General features: G+C 37.5%; 1 protein-coding gene across 7 annotated transcripts in view; it reads left to right on the top strand.

The window, feature by feature from the left end:
- FGF13 (fibroblast growth factor 13) overlaps positions 1-24809 on the top strand; it is a 659009-nt gene that overhangs the window by 379678 nt on the left and 254522 nt on the right. For 4 of the 7 annotated variants that reach the window (XM_080651999.1, XM_080652001.1, XM_080651998.1 and 1 more), the window contains one exon: positions 1591-1758. The exons of the other annotated variants lie outside the window; for them this stretch is intronic. In XM_080651999.1, coding sequence (XP_080508125.1) covers positions 1591-1758 — 168 coding nt within the window. The remainder of the gene's footprint in view (positions 1-1590; positions 1759-24809) is intronic. 7 annotated transcript variants of the gene reach the window in all.

Raw genomic sequence — 24809 nt, 5'->3', positions numbered from 1 at the left:
CTGTTGCTAGCAAAGATGTGCATTCAATGCAATTCTAAGAAGTTATAGTCACATTCCTAATAGACGAAGGGGACTCTCTGCCAAGAAAAGCTGTAGTGGTGTATCTATATGAATTTTTTTATTACTGCTGCTGAATGCTAGAGGAAAATAGAAAGAGAAATGACTAAAATATTCATCACCTTCTTGCATAATTTAATGACTTACAAAGGAAGACAACAATTTCATATACAGGCTATCTATCTAAAACTTAATCCGAACTCTTAATACTAATTTAAAAGTTATGTTGGTTTTTATACCATTTTTACCCCAAAATGAAAGAAAGCTCTTAAAACCCATTAAGATTCCAGCCATTGGGCTGGGAATGTTATACTGAACACAGAAACTTCAGATCCCATCTGATTTAAGTCATAAGCTGTTTATATTCTCCAAACACCACAGCATTATTCTCCCCATAAGAAGTTTGTTGATGGTACCAGTCTTCTTAAATGCATATTAAGTGTATGCATTTGGGGGAATAGAATGAATCAGCAAGTCACTAATCACAGCTCTTGGAGGCACTGACTCACTCCTGGCAAAATTGAATGTCCTCATTGGGAAGGGTGTAAAAGAGAGAAAATTCATCTCGGTGTCAGTTCCCTGTTTCTACGAATGTAGATCAAATTTACACTTCCTTTAGTGGTTGGTTATCAGGCTAAAGAATGTTGTGCAATGGACACTGTAAAACCAGATAACTATACTTGCAGGGGAAAATTACTAGAAATTCATAATAATGCTTAGGAAATTGACAAAGGGCCTAGAAAGAAAATGTGGGCTGAGAGGGGCTTGGTGTATTTCTATGGCTAAAAGTAGTGAACCAGGCCCTGCTCTTCCATAATTCAACAAGGTTGGTCTTTGATGCAGTGTTGATTACTAGGCTCTCAATTGGGATTTCTTATTTTCATTAAGAGGTTTTCAATATCTGAGGAATATTTGCAACAGCCCTAGTTTTCTTTGGAAATAAAAGAGTGAGAGCAGCACCCTTAAATTTTCTGTCAGACTCGGTATATACTGCATGGATGTCGTATTCTTGCCAGCAGCAGACCAAGGAAAGAAAAATAAACTGATAATTGGTAGACAATGGCCAGTGTCACCTGTAAATTCAGGGGTGGGCAAAAGTAGGTTTACACTTGTGGGTATGCCAAACAAGAGTTTATTCTTATTTATTATTGTATTGTTTACATATGAATAACTTTTGCCCACCCCTATATTTATGCTGTATCTCAAATTGAGACATGTGAGCTCTGCATGGTGTTTATTTAGATACAATATGTTTAATGATATTAAAATATTTTATTGCACTCCAGGCATAGTTTAACATTTTCATTGTACTGACAGTAAAGGTATCTGCAGTTGAGTAAGCTATTCCCAAATCTTTAGTATTTTAAACAAAGCCCCTAAAAATAAAATGGACAAGCTATTAAATGCTTTTCTTTGGAATTTTTGGGGGGAATGTTGTTTCTTTAGTCTTCCCTGGGATTAGATTTGATTTAAGACATTCGCTGCTTTCATGAAGCTCTAACTTGAGTTCATTTTGTTATGTGGTGACCACAGTTCTGGATGACGCCCCCCCTGGCACACAGGAATACATTATGTTACGGCAAGATTCCATCCAATCTGCGGAATTAAAGAAAAAAGAGTCCCCCTTTCGTGCTAAGTGTCACGAAATCTTCTGCTGCCCGCTGAAGCAAGTACACCACAAAGAAAACACAGAGCCCGAAGGTTTGTGCGCGACAGACGCGTGTTTTGCTTGTTTTCTCTTATTCTTTCTTTCTCTTTCTTTTTGACTGTGCATTGCCCTCTAGTGTGCTGTTAGGCTCCTGAAATAGTTAGGAGGCCTCCTGGTTTGTTGGTGAATGTGTTATGCAGTCTCAGATGGGACACTGTATAATGCAGTCATCACTGGCACAGCACACAGCGTCCTCCTGCTTCTCATAGCTGAAAGGTTTTCAGCTGGTGTTCAATACACTGCCCCGTTTTGGCTGCTAAAGTTGCTTGCACCTGTAGCCAAAGTCTGACCCAGTCTGTTTCCATCACCTGGCATTCCTGAAGCAGAAGTCGACTGAGGAATGGCACTTCAAAAATGAAATAATACTCTCTTCCACTCCATAAAGCTTTTGCATTGCGCTCGAAGAATGCTCGTGATCTACTTAGTTTGCTGAAGCAGGCCCAGACTTGCCATGTAATGCACGCCCAGTTGTACTTTGCCATAGTGAAATGCATGCCTCAAGGAAACAATGAGTAGTTTGTTTTTCTTTTCAGCTCAACCACAGGTTTGGAAAACTCTACCTGCTATTATTTAAACTGAGGTCACGGTATTCCTTGCAATCCATGCTATAAATCTATCTCTAAAGTACCTCGTCTCCCCAGAAAGAGTATTTATTCTTTTTTTCCAACTTTTCTGCATATGTCAACAGGAACATTTTTTACATCACAAAATGTGGTAATTTTTTTTTGCCAGCTGTGTGTATTTCAATTTTCAAAATTACATTTGAGATGTGTACTATATATGCTAATTAAATGCTTCTTGGAAAACAGCCTGCCCTCCCCTATCCCACCCCACCACCCATATAAAATACTATTGAAGCAGTTTACCAATGTATAACACTGGAAGTAACTAATTTCACCTGTCCTATGGCAGTCTGTGTAGACTTTTGCATAAATGGTTGTGATCCAATTTTTAAAAGCGACCTTGTTCCCATTTCAAGTTGCCCTTTTGTATCATTATGGGTGTCTTCAGTACAACTGTCTTTTTGACTTGGAAAAGACTACCATGTGGTGATGTTCAAAGTTTGGTGTGTAAGAAAATTACTCCAAATCAACTCTATTCCATAGTTTTGGAAGCACATTTTTATATCTCAAAGTCTCCCCTTCTTCCTTCCTTCCAAAAGAAATTTTAAATGTTTATTGGCAGAAAATGAGAAGTGTATATTTCTCATTTTTTATTTTATTTCAGCAATAGAACATGCCTATTTTATTTTACCCATATTTTGATATTCAAGCTATCCACTTTGGGTATGAGTTCTCATGTCAACACTTACTTATCTGGAGCTGTAAATGGAGATCCTTTACAGTGAGTAAAAGAAATCTTTTGGTGATTCAGAAGAGAAAATACTAACTTGCATTTGTGCTCTAATGGAACAAAAAAATTAACCAGTGACAATTACTTTACTATATATAATGCATTCCAATTTGTTCTGCGTTCCTTTCTCTAAAATTATGTGTGTATATTTGCAAGTACAAAACAATATCTGTATTATAGAGATATACTGCTTATTATATAATTATGTAACAGATACTATATAGTTAGAACATCAGCCTGAAAAACAAAATTTGGTTTGACTAAGAAAAATAAGTCATTTAAGAAGCAGCTGGTTAAATTCCGTCAAACAATCGGTTAGAAATTTCAAATTGTTTTAACAATACTCAGATTCTAAAGAGAACAGTTGAATAACTAAATTTCAATCCCCATCCCTTTTCTTATTGCATATAATTTTGACAGGATCTATTAATTTACAAAATATTATCTTGAGTGTATTGCAAATACTGTTAGGAATGTTTTCAGATCCAAAAAATTACTTTGAGAATAGGTAGCAGTTAAACTCTCTTATAAAAGGTTTGGATAGTTTTTAGTCTGTTGTTCCATCCACAAGTTGAGTGGCTGCCATCCTTTCATGTTTAATACTTTGATGATGGGCATTGTCTTTTTTCAGACTGAAGATTTTCCTTGGTCTTGCTCTCCTGCCAGGTCCACTGGAATAGCGAAGCTAACTTCTTATTCCTCGTTATGAGTTATTTGTAAATAGTATTAGAGGTTTTCTAGGATGACATTTACAATTTTACTGTAACCCCTTCAAACAAAGGCACAGAAGCTAATGGTGAACCCAGACCTTAAAATGAAACCACTGGATCTCTGTACAAATTATCAAGACCCAGAAGACCTTAGATGGGGGCAAAAAAAAATTGCTGGGGAAGAGATGTCAGATAAATAAGGAAATGTTGCTAAGAAATTAACATGCTTACTTCATGTAGGGTACCAAAGCTCATCATTACCAGGAAGTGAAGTAACTATGGGTTTCAAAGGGTTGAGTGGCCATTCTGGTGACCTGGAAGATTTTTGCAAGACTAGTTTTTAAATACTATAAGGTACAGTCTTCAGTTCTCTCTTACAGTTGCTGTAATGTTTTATTATAATTGGCATAAAGGGTTGTGATACAATTTCAAGTACAAGTGAATATAATCTTAGTTCTAAACTATGTCCATACCTTGACACATTTTATTCTCATGTTAAGCATTTAAAGAGAGAGTTCCTCTCATTGTCTCTGAGCCCAAGGATGAGACCTTAATTGACCTTGTCTATGGATGTCCACCGATTTTACTGAAAGTGAAGGCAATGGACAGGATGGTGAATCCACCCATTGCTTGATGTGTGCATGCCAAACTGTCAGTATGACCTCTTCTAATGAGGTTGTGTTTATACAGCCCTCATGTGAAAAATGATTTAAATTTGGGAGGAAAAGACTCTTTTGAGTTGGATATCTTTGAAATGATTAAATTAGGTAAAAGAGGTTTGTGTGTACTCTGATAAGGCTGGAATTAATTTTCTTCTTACTTACTGAATTGACAAATCTACCAACTTCTTTTGCATTATTGTAGATGAAATATTGATGTTTATTTTGGTTGGTGATATTTTTTGTAAGGGCCAGGTAATTTCCATAGTTTATGATCACCTGAGATTTAGTACAGACAACTTATTTAAAATTGTTCACAGTCATCTGTCTTTTTAAAGACATTTTTGTATTATGTTCAGGGCCCTCAGAATTCATGTAAAACATTACATAGAATGAGTGATATATCTTGCTTTTCAGGATACACTAAGGCCAAATTACATTTTGTTAAAAACAGGTTTCTATTTCTGAGCAGCCAATTCTAAAATAAGTTCTTTAATCTGTTCCAAATGCTTGTGATTTTCAGTGTTATGATTATTGTCATAAAAATCACTTATGATGTAATTTTATGTGAGTACTGGAATTTGGCTGAAGAAGCACATACACATATCTGAGAGTCTAATTTGGCCCAGTATCAACCAGCAGCTGTCTTTGTTATGAGAAAGCCACATGGAGACTGGAAATCATTACTAAAATCTTTTTTCTTACTGTTCCAGGAACCATTTGGCAAGAGAAACTATAACCATCATAGCTGTATTCTTTTATTTATTTTTTCCTTTCATTGTCATGTGTGCCAAAAGGAAATCAATGATTAGAGTAACTTCTCAAAGCCAATCTATTAGCAGCATAGTTGCTAATAATAAACACCTGTCATTGGGCTTTTACTGATGTTTGAAGATTGTGCAAAAGAATCACACCAAGATATACATGCTTTGCATGTGATTACTGTTGAAAATCTATGGAGAAAACTAAACCATGGATTCCTAGCATTTGCTTTTGAACTGAATATCCTGATTATAACAGTAAATTTGTAGGAGTTAACACAATATAGGAACATATTACAGAGCTCAGGGATTTGTCACCATCTTTTAATCAAGCCTTTGGCTTCTTTTGTACAGTCTTGTTTTCATGTGACTTAAAACATACACACACACACACACACACACACACACACACACACACACACACACAAACTCCATCTCCCTCAGGACATCCATAACCTTTTTTATTCAAAGAGGCATCCAACCATAGTGACTTTGGTTGGAGAAGAGCATTTGTGCTCCAGACTGGTGATGAAGTATATCAGCTTTTCAACCAAAATAAAGCAAATTTCTGTGCCAAATGTTAAGGGGACATATTTGTAATTAGCACGATGTCTATTATTTTATTAATGCCATGGTTTCTTTATCCCAGAAAGAGAATATATCACCATGTATATCAGTCTTATCTAAATGGTAGGAGAGGAAGAAGGTAGAAGAATATGAAGGGATATGCTGAGGAAAATGTTTTTATTTTCATCTTTACCTTTTATTTCAACTGTCATTTCTTGTCATGTGTTTATTTCATTTTAATACTAATTTACCTTTTGAGAAAATGGATTTAATTCTATTTTAATGAATAGCTGGTTCAGTACAATGAAACAACCTCTAATACTTGATACCTGAAAATGTCTTGACTTTCAGAAAAGATATAACTGGTCTCCAAATCTGAAGAATTAAGGAGATATTTTTATTTTATTAGGAGGACATAAGGCCATATGTTTGGGTGACCCTGAATAGATCAAATACTTTATTTTTAACCTTTTTATTTAAAAATAACTATTAATTTAAAATAACTATTAATTTAAAAATAATCCGAGAGGAACCAAGATGGCGGCAAAGGTAAACACACGTACTTGCTGCCTCGCACAACAACATCAAAACTACAACTAAAAGACAAATTGGATATCATCCAGAACCACGGGAAGGCTGGCTGAGTGGAATTTCTACAATTAGAAGGAAAGAGAAAAGTGCATTGAGACTGGTAGGAGGTGCAGAGGTGCTGAGGTGCGGAGGCACGCGAAATGGGCTGGCAATAGGGTGTGCTGTTGTTGTTTTCAATCGGGAGGGAAATACAAGCTCCCAATTGCTCTGAACTCCAGTTCCAAGGGAGACTCTAGGGACCCAGACTCATACGGGGAGAAACTGGACTGTCTGGCATCGGGACAGGAAAGCGAGGGCGGCTTTCTCTCAGAGGTGCTCACAGTGATCATTGTTCCTGCGTAGGGGCGTGGGTTGCAGAGCCGGCTGACTGGTAGCCATTGCTATTTGCTCCACCTGGTGATTCCCTGAGACCTGGCCCCTCCCAATTTACAACCCCACCCAAGTGGTACGCATCAGCTTTTGCATATGAATGGCCTGTCCTTTTGCAATCTAAAACCTAACAAACTGCAGCTGGGTCAGAGAACTCTAAAGCTCCCAAAAGAAGGCCTAAATCCCGGCAGCGCAGCCTTCATTGCTTCACAGCTGGGCCTCATCTGGGCACTTCCAAACCCCAAACAAAGAGGAGGAATCTGCAGTTCTCTCTGTAGATCCTCCTTGGTGGCCTCAGGCAGTGGCTGACTTTGCACCTCCTTGGAGATCCAAGAGCCAGTGTATCCAGTGGTCAGTGTGAGACCATACCAAATTACAACTCTTCACATCCATAAGTGACACACTCAAGGGGCAGATTCAGTGAGCACCAAAGCCCCAATGAAGCAAGTCCTGTCCCATAAGGGTGTCTCCAGCACAGCAGTTCTTCTATTGTAGACACAGCTGGTCCTCACAGCCAATTGGCCTGGAGGTCAATTCCTCCCAGTGATACCAACAGCAATCAAGGCTGAACTACAACAAGACTGTGCACACAGCCCACAAAGGGGTGCACCAAGAGTGTCCACCTCAGGTAACTGGGGAGGCTGAGTCACTGGGCCCTATAGGACACCTAGCATACAAGGCCACTCCATCAACACAGGGTAGCAGCCAAAATGCGGCGACAAAGAAACAGGTCACAAATGAAAGAAATGGAGGAAAGCAAATGACTGGATATAGAGTTCAAAACCACGGTTATAAGGTTACTCAAGAATCTTCTAGAAACCTCTGAGAAATTTAGTGAGACCCTCAAGGATATGAAAAAGGACCAGTTAGAAATTAAGCATACACTGACTGAAATAAAGAATAATATACAGAGATCCAACAGCAGACTTGAGGATTCCAAGAATCCAGTCAAAGATTTGAAATACAAAGAAGCAAAAAACACCCAACTGGAAAAACAAAAAGAAAAAATAATCCAAAAATATGAAGATAGTGTAAGGAGCCTCTGGGACAACTTCAAGTGTACCACCATCCAAATTATAGGGGTGCCAGAAGAAGAGAGAGAGCAAGATACTAAAAACCTATTTGAAGAAATAATGACTGAAAACTTCCCCCACCTGGTGAAAGAAATAGACTTACAAGTCCAGGAAGTATAGAGAACCCCAAACAAGAGGAATCCAAAGAGAACCACACTAAGACACATCATAATTAAAATGCCAAGAGCAAAAGACAAAGAGAGAATATTAAAAGCAGCAAGAGAAAAACAGTTAATTACCTACAAGGGAGCACCCATACGACTGTCAGCTGATTTCTCAACAGAAACTATGCAGGCCAGAAGGGAGTGGCAAGAAATATTCAAAGCGTTGTATAGCAAGAACCAATAATCAAGATTACTCTACCTAGCAAAGCTATCATTTAGAATTGAAGATCAGATAAAGAGCTTCACAGATAAGAAAAAGCTAAAGGAGTTCATCACCACCAAACCAGTATTATATGAAATTCTGAAGGGTATTCTTTAAGAAGAGGAAGAAGAAGAAAAAAGTAAAGATAAAAATTATGAACAACGAAGTGACAACAAATACATATCTATCAACAAGTGAATCCAAAAATCAAGTGAATAAAAAATCTGATGAACAGAATAAACTGGTGAATATGATAGAATCAGGGGAATAGAAAGGGAGTGGACTGACAATTCTCAGGGGGAAGGAGGTGTGGGGGGTGTGGGAAGAGATTGGACAAAAATTGTACACCTATGGAGGAAGACACTGGGGGTGGGGATAAGGGCATGGGGTGGGGTGGGAACTGGGTGGAGGGGAGCTATGCGGGGAAAAAAGAGGAACAACTGTAATAATCTAAAAAATAAAGATTTATTAAAAAATAAAAATAAATAAAAATAATCCTTAGGGTCTCACTGCCTTTGATTTATGACCTGAAGGGTAATGAAAATGGTGCCAGAAAACTTTCTTTGCTCATTGAAGCAAAGGGCAGCATGGTTGTGGAGTCACACACACACAAAAAAAGATTTTAAAAAATGGTCCATATCAAAATCAATCAAAATCAAACTAAAACCAGAAATCTGAAGGGCTTGGTTACTAGCAATGAGTAAACATCATTCTTTCCCAACAGAGTGGTTGAATGTGTTTCTCTTGGTTGCATGTCAGCTACTGCTTAGAAGACAACTTGTTATGTCCCAATAACAATAGCAAAGTAGTAATGACACTGAAGCACATTCTCTCTTGTATTTCCTCACCTTATCATAGCAAATTCAAAATTAAGTCATATTTTGGGGATATATTTCTACTCCCTGGGAAACTAATAATTTGATCAAAGAAGTATACTTAACCAGCCAATAATTCAATTTCAGGCCAGCATGGGTATTTGTTATTCTCTCTCTCTCTTTTTGTTTTGTTTGTTTTGTTATTCTCTTGTTAGATACTAGAGGGTCCCTTGGCCTGGCCTGTGGGGATCGGGCTGAAACCAGCTCTCCAACATCCCCCTAGGGGTCCTGGGTTGGAAAAGGGTAGTTTGAACTGCAGCTGCCAAGTCACTGCAGCTCAGCAGCTCCTGTGTTGAGCGTCTGCTCCCTGGTGGTCAGTGCACATCATAGCTACTGGTCAGAGCATCTGGCCCCTGGTGGTCATTGCTCGTCATAGCTACCTGCCAGTCGGTTGCTTAGGCTTTTCTATATATAGATATACATCTCAACTGCATCTCCAGGCTGGCTTTTACAGTAGAAACTAACAACTATTCATACTTCGATGATTCACGTTTTAAAGCAACAGGTCTCCCTTCTCCCTTGATCCTAGGTGTCCCTGTTGAGTTGGGTGGGGAAGTTGCCCTGAGAAGGGGTCTCTTCTTTACAACCCTTGTAACTAAGGTTTCCCTTAGTTAATATTGGAAGCATATATTTCTTCCTGTGTGAAGCCAATACTGTTACTTGGATGGCTGACAGAGTTATGGTGGTGATTTTGATTTTTTAAAAAATACATTTTATTGATTTTTTACAGAGAGAAAGGGAGAGGGATAGAGAGTTAGAAACATCAATGAGAGAGAAACATTGATCAGCTGCCTCCTACACACCCCCTACTGGGGATGTGCCTGCAACCAAGGTACATGCCCTTGACCAGAATCGAACCTGGGACCCTTCAGTCCACAGCTGACGCTCTATCCACTGAGCCAAAGCGGTTAGGGCTGATTTTTTTTTTTAATGTCAAAATCTAAGTGCTAATACTTGAAAAAATCTGGAAATTATCTCTCTATATGAGTTCTGCCCCATCAAATCTGTTACTTCAGGGTGCATTGCCAAGATGCTTTTGAGGGTCTTGTAGCTAAGTGATTTCTCTTATGTTGTTTTTTTTTTTCTTCACAGCCGGTTGATAAAATCACTTAAATTAAAAAAAAAAAATTAGATGGAAATCTGCCTTTCAGACCCAATTTGGTATGATCCATGTAGACTATGTTCCATGTCCAAAAAGGCAGAGCCTGAGTGACTTTTAGCTGTTTCCTCAAACCAAGCCCAACACTAATGTGTAGAGGTCAGCCTGGTTAAGAAGATACACCAAAATGTGCTGCTGTCTCAGCTCCAATTTTCACTCTGCCTTTTGTTTTAAATAACTCACTTTGCCTGGAGGAAGACAATGCAGAAATCAATTCCATTCTCTTTCACAGGTTCTCAAATAATTATCAGAATAATATTTTCCAAATTATGTTTCATGAAACACTGATCATGTATTTGTGAAAAAGGCAAATTCTGTGGTCAAATGCATTTTTCCCAAATTCCACACCACTCTTACTGAGTCACAGTGCATAAGACTATATTAAAGGTTTTGAGGAGTCTTACAGATTAGGAATCTCTCCTACTTTGGGCACTTCAGTGACAAACATCTTCCAGCTATTGGACCCATTTTATTCTAAACACTTTTTAACATCCCACAAGTTTGCTTTGGGAAATGCCATGCTGGCTCCACTGAACAGTGTATTTGGATCAAAGCTGGGCTTTGACAATTAACACACTTTTGAAAATGAATGCAGCTCCCTTTCCCTCTCACTCTCACCTACTATCTTTAGGGCAGTGCTACTCAAAATGTAGTCCATGGATGAGTGCTAGGTCTGAAATTGTTTGTTACCAGTCCACAATGAGATAGGAGCTTGTGCCAGAATGTAAATCAATGCACTGCTTCCTTCATCAATGAAATATTGCTATTGCCCTGACCAGGTGGCTCAGTTGATTGGAGCATTCTCTCATACACCAAAAGTTGAGGGGCTCAATTCCTGGTCAGGACACAAACCCAGGTTCCATGTTCCCCGGTCAGGGTGTGTGCAGAAGGCAACCTATCTCTCTCCCTCTTTTTTCTCTTTAAAATCAATTTTAAAAAGTACTGCTATCTTGCTGTGAAAAATAATGTCAGCTGAACTGAATAAAAATTTACTTAGATACAGTTCACAGGTCAGCACTAAGTCTGTGGACCATACCTTGAATGACAATGTTTTAGAATATTTGGATGATTCTCAACCATGACTAAATGTCAGAATCACTTGAGGACCTTTTTCATAATATTGATGCCTGAGCACAGCATCAGTCCAAAACGAACCAATTCACCTAATTCTCCAAACAAAACCCTGCAAAATCTCTTGTGGCAAAGGCTCAACAGGGCTTATTAAAAAAAAAAAAAAAAAGGAAAAAAAGCTTCCAAGGTAATTCTAAAGTGCTAACAGGGTAGGAATCCTTGCCTTAGAAAAATATCATCTTGGCATACAGTCTGTTGCTTGATGTTAGCTGTCAATTCAGAATTCTTATCATGCTGATTTCATGGCCTTCTTTAGGAGGTGCCTTGTGATTAAGGGGCATTGCTGGACAGGCAGCAATTATATAACCTTTAGAACTTGTGGCCTTGTAAGGTATCCATCTTTCCCACCACACACACACACACACACACACACACACACACACACACACACACACAGAGAGAGACACACACCTACTATTTTTACTATTGGAAGAAAGGGTAATTTTTTGAAGCCCCCTTGCCTCTTTGCCGCTTTTTGCTTTTAGAAAAAAAATAATCAGGCTTCTCCATAAGAGCGTGGTAATCTGCCACCTTTTGACCAACATTCTTTCTTGCAATTAATTGTTGCAACACTTGTTCTGCTCTCAAACTATGACTCAGCTTGCAATGTGGGTGAAAGAGTGTCTAGGGACCATGTCTGAGTGTATTTAAAGAAGAAGATAGAGGAGAAGAGAGTATTCATATGCCATAAAAGTACTATTATATCTTTATTTGATTGCTACTGCTCTAGGGTGAGATTGCAAAAGTTGACTCAAGCTGCTCATGATTTGTATGTTTATCCCCAAGTTATACTACAGAATGTCATTATTGAGGCATTGTCCTCTTATCATATAAACATCACAATTCCTGCAGCATAAAACTCTTACAGCAGCATGGATGTGAAAACTGACATTGACATAATTAAGATACTTTAAATGCTATCCATGTTTGTAAATCATTCCCAGCATTGCAAATTACATTGATTCAGGTTTTCATGTTATACGCTACAGCATTTGTTAGTCTGCTTAAGAATATGGAGCTTGAATAATGCCCTCAGGAAAGTGTGGAATGAGATATAACATCCTGCAGTTTATCAACACTTATCCTTGTCTTGCTTCACAGCCAATATCCACACTCACTCCAACACATCAAAATCACATGTCCACTTCCACCCATGTGCTAGCATATTTCTACTTATGAGCCCCAGCTATTTTAAGATATATATTCTCAGAACAGCCCCAGATTCTCAGAATAGCATGTCCAGTTTGGAAGCAACAAGTGTACATTGGCTAGAAGACCAGATCTACGTAAGGAAGGAAAAGAGCATATTTCCACTGAGCTACTACTACATACAATAAGAGCACTCTGCAGAGCCCCTTAGAGGCATGATCACAAAAACAATGTCAGGTAGGAGATGCTTCCAACATTTCACACACTGTTACAAAAAGGTTAAAACACTTTCTTGATAAATGACAGGACTCAATTTGAAACTGTTTTTCTGGCCTCCAAAGACTTCCTTTTACCTCCATGACTTCTCCATATACTCTTGCCCTATATGTGAGATTGTTGTCCAAAAGCAATTTTAGGCCCTAGCCAGCATTGCTCAGTTGTTAGAGCACTGGCCTGTGCACTAAAGGGTCGTGGGTTGTGGGTTCCATACCCAGTCAAGGGCACATACCTGGGTTGCAGGTTGTTTACCCACCCCAGTCAGGGAACATGCCGGAGGCAAAACCAATCAATGTGTCTCTCTCACATAGATGTCTCTCTCTCTCTCTCTCTCTCTCTCTCTCTCTCTCTCTCTTTCTCCTCCCCCTTTCTTCCACTCTTCCACTCTCTAAAAATAAATGGGGAAAATATCCTCAGTTGAGTAATAAAAAGAAACAAAAAGCAATTTTAATGCAGAAAAGATGTCTTAGATTTAAATAAATAAAATCGTGTCCATAATCCATTCTCAGCTTTTTTATGACAAGGAGCTGTCATAAGCAAAAAGATCTCAGGTGGTATTTGCTAATTCTGTGTGCCTATACTTAGGTGGAGTATAACACTTATATGAAGTAAATGAAATCACACTTATCTTGAAGGAGGTGATTACTTTCTCTAGGACCTCTCTAGCTTGAGGTAAATAATGCAAACAATAATTGGCAATTATCCAGAATTTAGTATGTGCCAAGTATTTTACCTAACATTATCTTAATTCTCACAACAATCCTTGGAGGTAGGTGGATATTTTTTTCTCTCTCTACATTTTATCAATGAGGAAACCCAGACTCAGAGAAGTGAAATAACTTGTTCAAGGTCATGTGACTGTGAAATGAAGCCAGTACTCAAATGCAGCCTGCCTCCCTCCAAATTCCATGGTCTCTCAATTATAAGAGACTGTAATAACAAGGCTTCCCCTACAGAGAACCAGTTATTCCAGTGTCATCTTATAGAGAGACATAACCAGGTATACTAAGTAAACAGAGATAGAGGGACCTTATACCTGCTGTCAGAAAAAAAAAATAGGTTAAAAAGGTGACTTGTTCTTCAGTGAAAATAGAAACAGCCAGCTTTAACTTTAATATGATTACAGGAAAAATTTAATTTGGTCAAAATGCTTTATCAGAATTGGATTTATTCACTATGCTGGTATACATTTATTCAGCTCCAGGCCTTTTCATAATCACCTCAGGTCAACGGACCTTCTACTTCAAAACCTGGTCTCACAAAATACCTGCTGACTGAAGTCCCTGAATGACAAAAGTCCCTTTGCATAGTGAGAACTAACTTAAGACATGTGAAGAGAATGTCCTGCCAAATTGGGTTGGGTCATTGTCAAGATAACCTTCTGTGTTATTTTCATAAGCAGTGAGATTGCATGAAATAGTCCATTTCCATCCAGAAGTATGAAGAAGGAGGTCTCAGGAATTTGTGTGATGTATTCTGTGCAGTATTACTCTGTATACTGTGCTTTGATTGGATGCTTAACTATCAGGGTTTTGTGGTTTGATTGTTTGTTTGTTTGCATCTTTTAATATGCCAGGCACTTCAGGTTTATTTTTGCTAATCTTCCCAACCCATGAGGTAGGTGTCATCAATCTTAAATGACACAATGGGGAAACTGAAGTGTAGAGATGTGAAATAACTTGTTCAAAGTCACACAGCTAATAAGTGACTTGATTGGGATTTGAAGCCAAATATCCCAAGGCAACCTCTTCTACCACACTATGCTGCTTCAGCTCATCCTATACCCTGACCCCTGACTCCCTTCTTCAGGAGCAACATAGAAGGAAAAAGCTCAGCACCATCTTATCCACCACTGTTGAGAGATAGCTTTACCTCTCTGCAAAGTGCACTTAACTCAGTACATTTTCTTGTGGGTTTTTTTTTTCTTGTTTCTCCACATCCTGGTTTGAATGTTGACATAAGCAGTAGGCAAAGGGTTAAAAAAAAGCAACATATCATTTGTCACATGTTCTCCTTTGTTCCTTACATGAACATCTACTAAGTGCAAGTCTTTTTTTTTCTTGTGGTGCCTCCTTAAATGGAGTAATGCTTCAAACCCATAGTTTTCCTCATGGAACCACTAGACCTTAAAATAGCCTTAACTGGTTTTGCCATGAATTGCCTCCCCAAGGTAAGGGAAGAGTTCCAGGAGTGCCATGTTTCTGAGTTGGGTTCCCATAGATAGAGAAAGCCTGTTTTTACAGCATCCAGATTTGATCCCTCTCAGTGAGAACTCGGAGGCTCCATTCTTGCTCTCAATTTTTGTGCCCACCTGGGAGTGGAGCAATCTTGTGCACAATCTTTTAGGGTAGTCTCTCTGAAATGCAGGCAGATTAAAGGGACAAATATGTCCATATTGGGTTTATTTGCTCCTTCTGTTCCTCTGTCTTGGTGACTTCCCCTTGATTATGTGTAGGCCCTCTACTAAGGACCTCATTGGGGCAGGAGCTGTCTCAGTATAGCTCTACCAGAGATGTTACATTGCCCCCATAGTGACACTGTTGATGTTGCCCCTTTGTAAAATGCAAAACACTGGGACAAATGAAATGTGGTATTTAATTGGCATGCAAAGAAAGTGTGAACATACACACATATACAAACACACATACATTAATAGTTAAAATAGTTTATTAAGGAAAAACACTTAGAAGCAGAGAAGTAGTAGAGCTCACATGGTCACTCTACTAGTGCCCTTTCACAACAGCAACACCAGCCTAATCATAGCACTCTCTAGGATAATGTGGGCTCATGCAGGCCATTCATACAGTGAGGACATTTGTCTAACAGCCTGCCTTAGCTGTGTACAAAATCTACTACTTTGCACACAATAAGGAAAGAACAAAGGAGATTTCAAAAAGTAGGGTTTAGAGCTGCTGCCAACCAGTAACTTTTATTTTTTGTTCCTTCTTCAGCCATTTTCGCTCTGAAATCACTTTATTTTCCTCTGAGAAAATAGCATTTTGGATCCATGTTAGAAGATTCATGAACTGATTTAGTAAATTTCTAATTGACATGCATAGTTAGCTGTTCACTTAGAGAATAATTAGTTCAATATACCCAGAGTATTTACTGTGGGAAGAAAAAATCCCCAAAGAAAATCAGAATAGTTCAGGAGAGTTTTATTCTAGTGCAGCTTTTTCTCTGGGAGCAGTAACTGGTGTTTTAAAAGAGATCTAGCTCCCTTCCAAATGAGAACTCTATTTAAACATACATTCTTTATTGCATCCCTACTGAATAGAGCTTTATTAAATAAATACCAGAGGCATAGCACAGTCTTTCAACAATAAATACTCAATAAATATTTATCATTACAATTAGCTTCTTCAAATAACAAATTTTGATATTCTGAGTTCAACTGGTCATTTGCCCTAATTCTAGGCAGCAAGTGACTGACAGTGCTTTTAATCACCATTAACAGAATTAATGTATTTGTCAATAGATACTCATTGACTTGTACAAACCAACCATTATTCTGGTTATTAGACATAGCAGTGACAAGAGGCACCATCCCTACACTGAAGAAGAAAGACTGGCAGGAAAAGCAGTCTGAACTAGTCTATCAGTTAGCTCTTATCTTTTAAGTCACCCTAAAACAAAATGGCTTAAACCAAGAATAAATTTATTTTTTTCTCATAGTCTATAGGTGGTATAGGTCTGCTATAGATAGTCTATGATTAACAGACATTTGTTCCTGTCCAAAATGTCCACAGAGACATTCAGTCCATACCAAAAGATCCTTGATATTTGTTCCTGTTCCAAAACATCCATGGAGGCATTTTTCTATGATGAAAGGTTCTTAAAGTGTGAAAGGTGAACAGCAGAACCATGAACAAGTAATCCAGGTTCTTGGTGGTCACATTCAAATACAGCCACCAGCCTTACAAAAAAAGAAAGAATCAAATCCACATTATTAAATTGTTCACAGATAGAACAAATAATAACCAGGTCAATATATTGTTGTTGACTTTAGAATAAACCTGCTGATCTTCTTGATGAGGAAGAAAATAATCAATGTGAAATTCAAGACTCCTCATGAATTACAAGAATAATAACATTTATACAGTTTGAGCAAGGTTAAATGTTTGTCTTTTCTAATGAACCATGGTTCATTTCTTTAGCAGTTATTTCTTTAGCAGTAGGTCTTTGTTGAAGATGTTATTGATTTTTCTTTTCCATAATGCATCTAGTGTTTAAGTCTTTGCCAAGAATAAATTATTCTTTTGTTATTTGTCCTTTTTAATTTAGTTAAGCTTGCTCAATATTTTATAATAGCCTAAAAATATTGGACCACTGGGAATTCAAATTACATGTAAAGTGTCTCTTGAGTTCAGGATTGTAGAACTAACATTATTTGTAGTTGTATTAATATACTATGATCAAGGAATACATGACGTGGGTTTCCAGTAAAACAAGTTTTCTGCCAACTCTATAAACATGTACACTTTTACTAGACTATGGAAATTGATTCCTTGTCTAGCAATGAATTTCTTGCTGAATCAAAGAACTAGTATTTCAAAAGAACAAATACACAGTTTTGTGGTGAAAAACTGTTGAGTTGACAATATGATATAGAGTCTATGTAACTAAGCTAAGTATTCATCAGTATTTACAAATTGGTTCCCATGGAAATGTTAGTTTCTCATACAAAATTGGGTGAAAGTTTTCTTAATGAGGTGTCCCCTTGTCTAAGGTAAAATAACTTCCTTAATGGCCTCAAGAGAGGAAAGAAGCTTTGTGTTTTCAGGTTGAGAATATAAAAATTAAATAAATCAACTTTTTTCATAATGTAAGTTGGTCCAGAGGGTTTTGGGAGATATTAGTTTTGAATAAAGCCTTGTGCTTGGATCAGCCCTTAAGATTGTGTTAGGCTGCTCTACATTTCTAAGACCAGAAGCTACAGCTGCTAGACCCTTCTTGCTCTGTACCCTTTTTACCAAGACAGGAAAATGACAGAAACACTGTATTCATGCACCTATCCCTAATAACATTTAATTTGTTCTTAGCCTATACAATGCTACTTTTTCCCCTGATTGTGTTTTAATTAAATATGTGCTTAGAGAGTATCCTGTACCTTAAAATGTAGATTGGGTTCTCAATAGTGGAAAATGGTAGCTAACCAAGGAGACCATATAGTCCTATAGCTTGTGAAACCATTTGATAACCTGTCATCCTTTTCTCATCTCTTTGCTGGCCATGAGAAAGGGCTTTGAAGAGGAGAAATATCTCTGTAAGTAGGGAGAAGATGTTTAGATTTAACACAGTCTAAACTTTTTCTCCTTTCCTGCTCACAACAGAAAGTGGACACTTGGAAAATTAGAAATGAACCTCTGCCCCTTAGAGTGCTCCAAGTGGTAGTATTTATCATCTCTGTGTGTTGTTGCCTAATTTTTTTTCCAAATAGAAGATCTAAACAAATAAACAAACACATTCCAATACTTGATAACAAATAACATTGAATTAAAAGTAATATCAAATTAATATTGGGAACACAAGGGAGAACTAAAACCCAGTGGGCATATTTGTTAATTCTTCTTTCTTGCTCTAAAAATTAGTTGACATAACTGTTTTTTCCTTCAATTAATTCCAGGGCCTGTGATGAACTACACCAGAATTTCTTAATTTTAGCACTATTTACCTTTGGGGTCAGATAATTCTTTATTCTCTGGGGCCATCCTGTACATTGTGAGATGTTGAGCAGGATCCCTGGGCTCTATATATACCCCTGCCCACCCCCAATTTATGACAACAAAAATAATGTCTTCAGACATTGCCACATGTCCCATGAGGAGAGAAATTGCATTATTAAGAAACACTTGACTGTATAATAACTATGCAAATAAGAAAGATATGGTCTGAAAATTACCCCTTTTTTTCAAGAGCCAGTCAAAATGCTTCTGTTTAATCACAACCAATGTCTACCTTCCTTGGGTACTAATAGTTTCAACTTAATCCAAATTCTTCATTATGCTTCCAATCCTTCCTTCACCCCTCCAAAAGCTTTTTAAATTATCTGAACTATAAAACTTTCCAGTGGAACTCAGTGCTGTGATTTGTTATTAGAAAACTGAGGCCTCTGTTAAAATAGTCATTCCATAGTCATTTAATGAGTACCTACTTTGTTTTTCTTTGTGTCTAATATAGGAGATATGGAGCAGTATAACAGAGCTCCTGCCTTCTAGGAGCTTAAGAGTCAAGCCTCTCATATATGACAAGTAATGTAAGTTTGTGTCAAGGACCCAGGATCATGTATAACCTTATGTAGGAAGGTATTTTCATTGCAGTCTTTTCAGAAAGCTCTGCTCAGTCCACTCTATATTTTCATCAGAGTTGATGAGGAGCAAAGGTGAAAGCTTTCCATAGTATTTGCTTTGGCATATTTTACTATCTAATTCAAAATTCAAGAGTTTAGAACATTAAATCCAACCATTGAGACTCAATTAACATTGACTGCACTTGGCTAGTTGCTTTCCTCTGAGTCCTTAAAACAACCCTAAAAACATACCATCATTTGTCCCTATCCTCTTGGTTCATTTACAACAAAAAGTATACGAGACCAGGAAAAATGGAATTTGTGAAGCCTTGCATAATATATTAGGTGACATACAAAAATTAAACTCATTAAAATTCAGAGAAAGTAATATTCTAAAGGATTATCAAAGAGTAGAGTAAAATTTGCCTCTCAGCTAATTTAATATATTTTGGGTTATTTTTTTCAAAAGTAATTGCAGTTTATCTGGTTTTTATTTTTTAGCTTGCTTTTATTCTCTTATCATAGTAATGTATTCCCAGTGAGTTATGTAACTTTGGACAAAGTCCATTCCTTCCTTGGGTCTATACAATTAAAAATTGATTGAATGGGTACTGAATTATCTTCTTATTTTGAACCGTTCTCTATCTCAGAATGGTTTAAAATAACACTCAAATTTTTGCTAGGTTTCCTAACAACTTTATGGACAGTTTGAATGGAAATTGGACTAATAGATATTGATGAAGCCTGATTTCATAATTTTCAAGTTTTTGCTGCCTTCGGCTGGGCAGTTTAATGTTCAAAAGCTAGAGGGACTTCATGGTCATATGGTGATGACCACGGGCTTCTCCTTTTTCAGGCTCTTGTTGAAACTGATGGACTTGATTCTGGGCTAGCTTTGAGAAGAGTAAAGCTTAGGCATGGGCTGGTGTGGAGATGGGGATAAGAAAACATTTTCTGAGTACTCAACTGTCATCATTTATGATCAACTTAGTCAGGGCCAAATATGTCAAGCTTCTGTAATCTCTATATAAATTCATTAATTTAGCTATTTTATTCCCATTTTATATCTCAAGTAACTGAGGCTCAGATAATTTAGGTTAGGCAGAACTTGGCAATCCAGTAGGTATTTTTAAATATTTTATTTGAATTTTGAACTGTAAGTGATTTAAACCAATCTTTTGATATATTTACTCCTCATCTGGGGTATCACCTAAGTTGGTGAATTGAACTCTTGCTTAAAATGTGACTAAATTTCAATTTATATATTTTTATTTACCAAATAATTTATTCTAGCCCTGGCTGGTGTGGCTCAGTTGGTTGGAGTATCATCCCATGATACTGCACTGGAAGGTCACAGGTTTGATTTGCTGTCAGGGCACATACCTAGGTTTCAGGTTTGATCCCTGTTTGAGGTGCATGTGGGAAGCAACCAATAGATGTGTCTCTCTCACACTGATCTCTCTCTCTCTCTCTCTCTCTCTCTCTTTCTCTCTCTCTCTCTCTCTCTCTCTCTCTCTCTCTCTTTCTCTTTTCCTTCCTCTGCCTATAGATCAATAAAAAATAAAAATAATAATTATTCTAGAGTAATAGGTATACTAGACACATAAGACACTACTGTGGTAATTCTCTTGTTGGCTGTACAATTGTAGTGGCATAAATATGCATTGTAATCTGTTTTTCTACAAATAGAAGACCTGATTTATTGAGTATATTCATTTCTGGGACTTAAAAAAAAAACTTGGGGTCTTTTCACTTTTCTTTTACTATGGACAATGCAGGTCATCCCTTTAAATGCAAAGTTAGTCAAGTGCAAAACTCTTAAAAGCCTTGCTCAAATGCAACCTCAGCTTTTGTCTTCCCAGATCTGTTTTCAACACTTCTACCCTGAGAACCTCTTGGAAGCAGTTCACTCTTGTCTGCTTGTCAAATTTTCAGCACCGAACTCCTCCCTTTTAGGTCTTTTCACTGCTTACCTAAGATTAAAAGGTTTTGTCTCCCCATAGAGTGCAAGACCTATGTCTTCTTCCTGGCACATAGTAGGTATCCAATACAAGTTTATCCATTGTAAACTATAATGCTGCTGCTTTAGAAATGAAGTGCAGTGACATATTAAGTAATTAGAGCCACCCAGTATCTCTTAATGCACAAAAGAATACTTCTCAGAATTGGAAAATACTGTGTGTTACACATCTCTGTGAAGGGCATGTTTGTCTTACTAGTAAATGGCTTTCAGAGAATGTGTTGCACAATAAGGTCTGTCTCTTGAGTGCTGTTTTACCGTAATGGAAATTTTAAAATGTTGAGTGAGCAATAGATTCATTATTTTATCAAGGCAATTACCTCCACATAAAATTTTGCTTGCAAGATATTTCAGGTTAAAAACATTTCAGTTGCTAATTGTATTTTTCTGTACTTTAAGTGCTGAGCTGTGAGAATCCATTCATATATATTATTTTCTCTTGGTGTTTTCTGCTGGGTGTAATTAACTACAGCATAACATGGTATTCTATATATCCTTCAGAATTTGTCTTCACTGATGCGTTCATGAGAAACAGCTGTAGTGGAGTGGAAAGAATACTGAACTCATTGTGAAACAAACCTGGATTTCAACACCACTTCTAACACATGCTGGGTTATTGGGACAAATGAGTGTAAAATAGAGAGAATAATAGGATAAAAATTACAGGGCTGTCTTTGAGAGTGATTGACCATAGTGCCTGAAACATAGCAAGGTACAATGAAGCTGATCTTTATGATTATCATTAATAATGAAGATGAAGATTGAGCTCTGGGTGAGTCTTTTAACTCATGAGGTCATCTTTAAGCCTATTCAGCCATTGTCATGTACAGTTTTCAGCCACTGTTCCAAACTACGTAATGCGACCCATCTTGCACTCTGCTTCCAGACTGGCTCCTGAGTGTCACATTAAGCTCTATCCACGGAGCTTTATAAATGCTACTTATTCTCGTTGTTAAAATTGTCTTTAGAGCAGCATTTCCAAATATGTTACTCATATTAAATGTTCCCATAGGAAAGGTCCTGAGATTAAAACTATCTGAGAAACAGCTGTTTGCCATCCACTGCCCTGGAGGTTTTCACTGCAGGTTAGAATATCAAAGACTCTGAGGAGCCCTATCTCATTCTTATTTTAGGCAGATAAAAGTGTTCTTGCAATTACAAAATACCTCCCTCCTATGAAAGCTCATCTGTTTTTGCTATCATTCTTTCACTGCACTCACTTCAGGAGAGTCCTTTAATAGACAAAGGCTATCAAGTTGCAGTCATTGTGATCAGGCCACCAGGACCATAGAACATACTAATCTGTCATTAGAAGTTTCCAGGTGGTTGGTAGTCAGTGACAGCTTGTATACAAGTTTTTCCAGCATCACAACCTGCTTCAGCAGACTTTTCCTTTGATATCAACTGAATTTTAAGGTATAGCCAATGGAATAGGGAGTGTAATCTAGTATAGAGGAGTCTATTTGACATATATGCTCCTCCATTCTATAATTCCATGTGTAAAAAGCTTTATGGCTTGTCTTTCAGTTTACTGTGCATTAATATTCCAGCATACCAGTTTAGTGCAATAATGCACATCTTGGAATAAAAGTTGCATACAGTATTTAGCTACTGTTCTAGGGTCACTTAGGTCATAAGTAAATCCCACTTTAAGTTTTACTATTTGAGCATTTTAATGTATAAAAGATGTAAATGGAATTCATTATTAATTTTACTCATGGATTCACTGCAACATTGCTTTGTAAGGCCTTTCCAAACTAGAATGTTTAAATAAGCATGCGACTTTCTACGATAAAACCATTTTATTAGATAGTTAGGGATAGCAGCCTTGGGTTAGGTTGTTTGATTTCTTCCCTTAACAGCATTATTTAATCTGATTTTTTGTTTCTATACAGTTTGCAGATCATGAAAATGCCTTTATGACCAGAATATTTTTGAAATATTACCATTCAGGTCTTTTATTTTACCACTTGAGAAATTTGTACTTTAGAGTTATGTTTCTATATTTTATATTCTGTGGAAAAGGCATCATTTTTCAGTTTTTGTTTTGGATAGATTTTGTTTGCACTATGAAAGACTTGTAGGGAAATGAGTTAAGCATTTAAGGGGTGTGCCAACTTTTAGACCACCTGGATGTCATTAGTACATTGCAGTCATATGTTGTCTAATGGTATTCATTTAGCCTAAAAATGATAAGAGGTTTTCAGAAATAGCAAACTCATTCCTGAGAGCACCTAATGCATTAGGTGAATTATTCTGAAACTGAACAATTGTAATACTAAGGTCCTGTGGGAAATTGCACACCAAATATTTCAGAAAGGACAATTATAATGATCTTCTAGTAGAAAGGATTGTTATAAATCAGAAAGCAAACTGATGGGGACTGAGAGGATAGATTTATTTTCTCAGGGAAAGCTTTTGGTTAGATGCTATTTCCTAAATGCCCTTACCTGAACTATGAGAACCACTATTGGGAAGGGGTTACATTTTCTAGAAGCCCAGTGAAGTTGAACTATTTTTTTTATTCCCCAAGGAGTTATAAAGTCCCTGTTTAAGAAGCCAAACAACCATAGTGGTGTGAGTGTGGCTGCCACCATGGAATCAAGTATAGTATAGAGCTTTGGGCAATATTGTTGGGAAACCTAGAATTCCATTTTTGTCAGACTGCCTCTGGAAAATGTTATCTTCAGCTAACTGTGAGCCTACTCAATTGTATCAATTGCTGCCAAGTGTGAGCCTACTCAATAGTATCAATTGCTGTCCAGCCAATGTGGCTCAGTGGTCAAAGAGGTCACAATTCAATTGCAGGCTAGGGCATCTGCCCTGGTTGTGGGATGAATCCCCAGTGTGGGGTGTGAGGGAGGCAGCCTATCAATGATTCTCATCATTGATGTTTCTATCTCTCTCTCCCTCTCCCTTCCTCTCTGAAACCAATAAAAATATATTAAAAATAGTATCAATTGCCTACATTTTTAGTGTTTACTATATGCCAATCACTGTGTTATACATGCATGATTTCATTTAATTCCTGTTTTTCAGATGAGAAAACTGGAGCTTAGAAAGGTAACTTGCCTGATTTCACATAGCTTGTAAGTAGCAAAAAAAGGACTCAAATGTGGGCAATCAGAGTCCAGAGGTCAAGTTCTTCAAAACAGCAGTCCATTTTGAAAGGGTTTTCATGCTTACCATGGGAGCCTGAAAAGACAAAGGACGAGTTAGTTTTCTCTTTGAAGCAAAAGCAAAAGGAAGTGCTGACTTATTTTTATTTAACTGCAATTTATGGAGTACTATTATGTGCCAGGTTCTTGGTTGAGGCTTTACATGTATCATTTTTTGTAATCCTCCCAACAATATTGTGAGTTTGATTTTATTATTTGCCCCCAATTTCGAGATGAGAAAATAGAAACCTGGAGTATTAATTGGAATTCACTTCCCCAAGGTCAAATAGGCAGTAAATTGTGGTGTTGAGATTTGAACCCAGATCTGTGTGACTCTAAAGACTATGGTCCTTAATTACTATGTATACTGTATATATGTACACTGAGTGGCCAGATTATTATACATTCAGAGATCATAATAATCTGGCCACTCAGTGTATATTGCCCCAATGAGCAACTCAGAAGGCATTTTGGCCACCACATTTATCACTCACACCAGAGACGCTGCAGTGATGGGTAAGAGACAGGAAAGTGAGTG

Source organism: Plecotus auritus, assembly GCF_963455305.1.
Source record: "Plecotus auritus genome assembly, chromosome: X".
NCBI classification, from domain to species: Eukaryota; Metazoa; Chordata; class Mammalia; order Chiroptera; family Vespertilionidae; genus Plecotus; species Plecotus auritus.
This window is presented reverse-complemented; position numbering and strand designations above follow the sequence as displayed.